The following is a 6,138-nucleotide window of genomic DNA, read 5'->3' as shown; positions in this document are numbered from 1 at the left end:
TGCGCCGAGCGGTGATCGTGTTCCTCACATCTCTGTCCAATAATTTGAATGTTTCGGCTGAAGAGAGATGGGTATTGTTATGGAGAAAATTATTCCTCTGTCTCCATACGTGATATACAAGAACGTGGGTGACTAGTCTTCGCAGGGTAGATGGCGCTGATGGCGATTGGACTCTACACCAAGAGAGCAGCTCAGCCCAAGATATGAAAGGTGGCTGTCGAGGGGAGAGCCTTGCGAAGACTGCAGCCCAAAGGTACACGGCAAACCTGCAGTTCAAAAGGAGATGGTCCCTGGCTTCATCTGCGGAGTTGCATAGACTGCATGTAGTGGTGATGTTCAGACCCCAAGAAGCCAGGCGAGTTTTTGTCGGGAGCCTGTTGAGTGTAGTGAGCCACATATTAAAAGCTTGCTTGGGAACAGCACCTTTGAACCAGACTGTTGGTGCCCATGCTTTAGTTGATTCTCGAGGCCTGATCGCCTCCCAAGTTTGAGAGGAGGAGTACCCATTGCAGATCGAACCATTTACTTTCCAGTTGTAGGAGTCGTCTGTGTCTGTGCTCCTCGGGGGAGAGACAGATGTGAGGGCAATGTGAAGTTGGAGAGCCTTTTCTGATCTAGCGTGAGGGAGATCCCAAGATGTTACATTAGACACATCAGCAACCTTTGCGTTCAAGGGAATTCCGAGTTCGCTGGGGCCACCTTCTCCAAACAGTTCTACCAGCGGACCAGTTGGTAGCCATGAGTCAAACCGGAAACTGAGTACGCGGCCATTACCTAGATTTCCATGGGTAAAGCGTGAAGCTATAGGGCGGAGATTAAGGAGCGTTTTCCAGGTCCAAGAATGGGTGTTAGATTGGGCTATTTTCCAGAAGTTCCTTTGGCTAAGATGGTGACGTTTATGCCATGCTGCCCATAGTGAGTCCGAGTTCGAGAAAAGAAGCCAGATGAAACGAAGGCACAGCACTTTATTCCAAATGGCGTAGTTTCTCAGCCCCAAACCCCCTTCAGCTTTAGGTAAACAAACCACATTCCAGTTTACCTTAGCCCCTTTCGCTAATTCGATTTGTCCAGACCACAAGAACCTTGAGCAGAGGCGTTCAATCTTCTTGACACAACCTTTGGGGAGCATGAATGTTGAGCACCAAAAGTTGACTGAACCAGAGATTACAATGGATATGAGAAGCAATCTGCCTGCATATGACAATGTTTTAGTCGCCCATCCTCTGAATTTTCTGACAATACTATCCAGCAGCGGTTCATATTCTGATATTCTCAGTTTACGATGCATAAGAGGTAAACCGAGATATCTGATAGGTAGTGAACCAATGGGAAATCCATAGGCTGCAATTGCGGTGGATTCAACTTGGTTCAGGCCAGCGTGAAACAACTCCGTTTTGTGTCTGTTCATATACAGACCGGACCAACTTGCGAAGTCGTCTAGCGTTTCAGTAATTCCATGGAGTGAGTTGCTTGTTCCATCAAAAAATATCATCACATCGTCCGCAAACATTAAGTGTGAGATATTGAGCTCAGCGGTACCTGGATGATAATTTATAGAGCCGTTCTCAAATCTAGAGGTAAGTAACCGGGTGAAGACCTCCATTGCGAGGACGAAAAGGTATGGGGACAGCGGGTCTCCCTGCCGCAGCCCTTTTGAGCTTTTGAAGAACCCTGAGCTGCAACCATTAATCGCTAGCGTGAAAGAAGCTGTGGAGAGGCATTGATTAATCCAATTGATGAACTTCTCCGGAATCCCCAGGGTCTCCAATGCAGCGAGTATGAAATCCCATCTCACTGAGTCAAAGGCTTTACGTAAGTCAGAATTCTGAGTCAAAGGCTTTATGAAGTGAGTTAACTTTAATCGATAAACTTTGGATTATCAGAATTCTGAGCATTATGATATTTGTAAATGCTGCCACAAATACAATTCACGAAATACAAATGGTATCCACCATTATGATTTTGGTTTTCTTTTCTCAACAAAAATGAAAAAAAAATAACTATAGGTAGCATTTTTCAAATGATTATTGATTAGTAGATTTGTAACTTTGTATTTGAAGACATAGAGAGTTATTGGTAATTTTGGAGTAAATGGGAGGAAAATAAAAAGGTGAAAAATAGTAAAAAAGTGAAAATGAGAGAGAGAGAAAAATTGAGTAAATGGGAGAAAAATAAAGTAAATTAAGTTTTATTCATGTGTAGACTAGTGTAACATTTTACTCCATTTTAATAGTAGTGGGAGTAAATAAATAAAAGTATTTGAATTATTATTCATATTAATTATTGCCATGTGGATCCTAGCCTCAGTCTAATTATTGTCATGAGGCCCCAAACCTAAAGTCAAAAACTCGTTTTGATTTGAGCAGGGGCGGTTGTGAGGGGAGCGGGGTGAAACGACTGTCTAAGAGCCCTCTTTTTCAAAAGGAAAGTTCAGCAAAAAATTATTAACAAATGAGCCTCCAATTTCTTAATTTATTATAATTGTGCCCTCAATTTTTTTTATTTTTTTACAAATAATTTTTTTTCGCTTAGGGTCCTCGGAATATAAAATTGTACTGGATGGTTAATACAATACTCTTTTAAAAAACTTACAAGTGTTGATTAAATATCTCAGAGTTTAAAGAAAAAGACAACCAACATCTAAGTTTGTTGATGGGAATTCACAGAGTCGAAAGAGGCCTTCTCGAATGAAATAATAGGACTGGTTTTGAGTTTTGGGCCACAAACAGTGAAACAAAACAGGCCGTTGAAATAAAAAAACAGAAGTAGGTGAAAAGCCTTTTTCAAATCAACGATTCTCTTTACGAAATACAAAGAATCTTCTTGATCCTTTCTCCATATATCTAAACCCTAACCCTTTCTTCCTCGCTTTCGTGCTACACTTAAAACCATTTCCTTATCCACAAGGTTCACCTTCGTTCTCCGGTCTGAATAATGGCGTCCACAAACGCTCTCTCTTCCGCCTCCGTACTCTGCTCCTCTCGACAGGTGAAGGCTTTGTCTGAGATTAGCCCATTTACGTTCTATCTTACTTTACTTGTTTTGCTAGTCTGTTTTTTGATTTGAATTTTACTTCATTCTGTATTCAGTTTCTGGGTTGGTGTAAAAATGGTTCCTTTCTCAATTCAGTTGAGACTTGAGATTGATAGAAGAAGATCGAATCTGGTTGTAAAGGGTATTCATTCATTCGATTTCTTGTGGGTGTGTGTGCAGGGAAAGCTGAGTGGTGGAAATCAGCAGAAAGGTCAAAGAGTAAGCTACAGGAAAGCTAACAGACGTTTCAGTGTCAGAGCAAATGTAAAGGAAATCTCTTTCGACCAGAGCTCAAGAGCTGCTCTTCAAGCTGGTATCGACAAGCTTGCTGATGCTGTTGGTCTCACTCTTGGCCCTAGAGGTATCATTACAATCTCAATGTCTGTTGTATCTCTCTTTTGTCTTAACCTTGTGGTCTTTTTCATCAAGGGAGAAATGTTGTGTTGGATGAATTTGGAAGCCCCAAGGTTGTGAATGATGGAGTCACCATTGCTAGGGCTATTGAGTTACCTGATGCTATGGAGAATGCTGGTGCAGCGCTTATCCGTGAGGTTAGTGTGCTTTTTTTTTTATAACTTTTTGTTGTTATTTCTGTTAATGGTGATTGATTTGGTGCGTTTGTTGTGTGGAGAAAGGTTGCTAGTAAGACTAATGACTCAGCTGGTGATGGGACAACAACTGCATCTGTCCTTGCTAGGGAAATAATCAAACACGGATTATTGAGTGTCACTTCTGGTGCCAATCCTGTGTCCCTCAAGAGGGGAATCGACAAGACTGTTCAAGCTTTGATCGAAGAGCTTGAGAAGAAAGCTAGACCTGTCAAAGGTGGTAGTGACATCCAAGGTACTAACTTTTTCCTTCTTAGTCCAATGCTGATTGTGAAAACTGTTTGTTAACATTGTGCTTTTTTGTTTTTTTTCCAGCCGTGGCTACAATCTCTGCTGGAAATGATGAGCTTGTGGGAACAATGATTGCTGATGCCATTGACAAAGTTGGACCTGATGGTGTTTTGTCCATTGAATCTTCTTCCTCTTTTGAGACTACGGTCGAAGTTGAAGAAGGAATGGAGATTGACAGAGGTTACATCTCACCTCAGTTTGTGACAAACCCTGAGAAACTACTAGTTGAGTTTGAGAATGCGCGGGTGTTGATCACTGATCAGAAGATCACTGCAATCAAAGACATCATCCCCATCTTGGAGAAGACCACTCAGCTTCGAGCTCCATTGCTGATTATTGCAGAGGATGTTACAGGTGAGGCCTTAGCAACCCTTGTCGTGAACAAACTCCGTGGTGTCCTCAATGTTGTCGCCGTGAAGGCTCCTGGATTTGGAGAAAGAAGAAAGGCTATGCTTCAGGATATCTCTATCTTGACAGGTACATGCAGATAGATGCATACAGCTTTTGTGTTCCCTCTGTGTTGTGTTCTGAACTTTGTCTCCTCTTTGTTTGTATGTTCTTCAGGAGCTGAGTACCAAGCCCTTGACATGGGCTTGCTGGTCGAGAACACAACAATAGATCAGTTGGGTATTGCTCGTAAAGTCACCATAAGCAAAGATTCGACTACACTTATCGCAGATGCAGCTTCCAAGGACGAGTTACAAGCTCGTATCTCTCAGCTCAAGAAAGAACTATTCGAGACTGATTCTGTCTACGACTCAGAGAAGCTCGCTGAGAGAATAGCTAAACTCTCCGGTGGTGTTGCTGTCATCAAAGTGGGAGCAGCGACTGAAACTGAGCTCGAGGACCGTAAGCTTCGTATTGAGGACGCAAAGAACGCTACATTTGCTGCTATCGAAGAAGGTATAGTTCCTGGTGGTGGCGCAACTTTGGTGCATCTCTCCACTGTGATTCCTGCCATTAAAGAGAAGCTGGAGGATGCTGATGAACGTTTGGGAGCTGACATAGTGCAGAAGGTAAAGATTCCAAAGTTTTAACGATCATTTGAGATTTTTGATCTTATGAGGGTTTGTGTTTTTATATTCAGGCTTTGGTGGCACCAGCTGCGCTTATTGCGCAGAACGCTGGAATCGAAGGAGAAGTGGTAGTGGAAAAGATTATGTTCAGTGAATGGGAGATAGGGTACAACGCCATGACTGATACCTATGAGAATCTGCTGGAAGCTGGAGTGATTGATCCAGCTAAAGTCACGAGATGTGCGCTTCAGAACGCTGCATCGGTTGCAGGGATGGTACTGACCACTCAGGCCATTGTTGTTGACAAACCCAAACCTAAGGCTCCTGCTGCTGCTCCTCCTCAGGGTCTCATGGTCTAATGAAAACACATTATAATCTTATGGTCATATATGTTGTCCCCAGTGATCTCACAATGTTCTTTTTTTTTCTTACTTTCTTCTATGGGGATTTGAGTAGATTGTTTAGCGGCAACAAGAAATAAATTATCTTTTTGATTATTTTGATTGCAAAATAAAACTTGGAATGTTTCTGCATTCAAAATACTATTTCTGTGTTTAGGTGATAAGACGCAACAAGACTTTAGGTTTGATGCCACTTCTTGGACTACCCCTAATCAATCAAAAACTGTAGCATCAAGAACTATTCCTCCACTCTAAAGCTTCTTATCCTGCATTGTCAAAACAAACCTCTCAGCTTTTCTTTAACCTTTCCTTTAACTAGTGAAACTATCTATCTGAATCTTGTAAGATCAAGCGTGTTACTCGAGAACCAAATCCAACTTTATGGAATTCCATCTCTTGGCATGGTAATATATCATCCACTTAAATGTAACGATAGGCTTTAATCTACATCTCAAGAATTTTATTTTCTAACTGTTGTTTATAAAAAATAATACATCAACTTATAATTGGCTATGCAAAACTATGATTACCAAAAAAATCTTTAAATAGTAAATGACAAAGGTGTGTTAATTTGAACATGGTCGTGATTTTCCTTTTTAATTCCAGAAATTAGTAAAATGAGTATTTAATTCTTTAACTAGTTGCAGTCCACATGTTTATCTTATATCTATCTATATTATTATTTCTCTATACTATTTTTTGCTTTGATTTTTTCGCATTCGAGTTCTAAAGTTGAAAGTTAAAACGGTTAAAGTCAATGTTATCCTTAATGAATCATTTATTATAATG

The 6,138-nt window shown here is 41.0% G+C and overlaps 1 protein-coding gene across 2 annotated transcripts; it reads left to right on the top strand.

Moving 5' to 3' along the window:
• The first annotated feature begins 2,805 nt into the window (after positions 1-2,805).
• Positions 2,806-5,445, top strand: LOC106400776 (ruBisCO large subunit-binding protein subunit alpha, chloroplastic-like). 2 transcript variants are annotated; one of them, XM_022703691.2, is made up of 8 exons: positions 2,831-2,988; positions 3,214-3,246; positions 3,325-3,394; positions 3,463-3,584; positions 3,669-3,876; positions 3,957-4,409; positions 4,497-4,948; positions 5,020-5,445. In XM_022703691.2, exons 1-8 carry the CDS (start codon positions 2,935-2,937, stop codon positions 5,305-5,307), a joined length of 1,680 nt encoding a protein of 559 aa, XP_022559412.2. In that variant the 5' UTR covers positions 2,831-2,934; the 3' UTR covers positions 5,308-5,445. The 2 variants fall into 2 exon arrangements, with proteins under 2 accessions (XP_013696621.2, XP_022559412.2); XM_013841167.3 differs by having other exon boundaries at positions 2,806-2,988; positions 3,214-3,394.
• Positions 5,446-6,138: the final 693 nt, after the last annotated feature.

This window comes from Brassica napus, chromosome C3, assembly GCF_020379485.1.
Source record: "Brassica napus cultivar Da-Ae chromosome C3, Da-Ae, whole genome shotgun sequence".
NCBI lineage: Eukaryota > Viridiplantae > Streptophyta > Magnoliopsida > Brassicales > Brassicaceae > Brassica > Brassica napus.
Note: the sequence above shows the minus strand (reverse complement) of the source record. Positions and strands in the feature narration are given on the sequence as shown.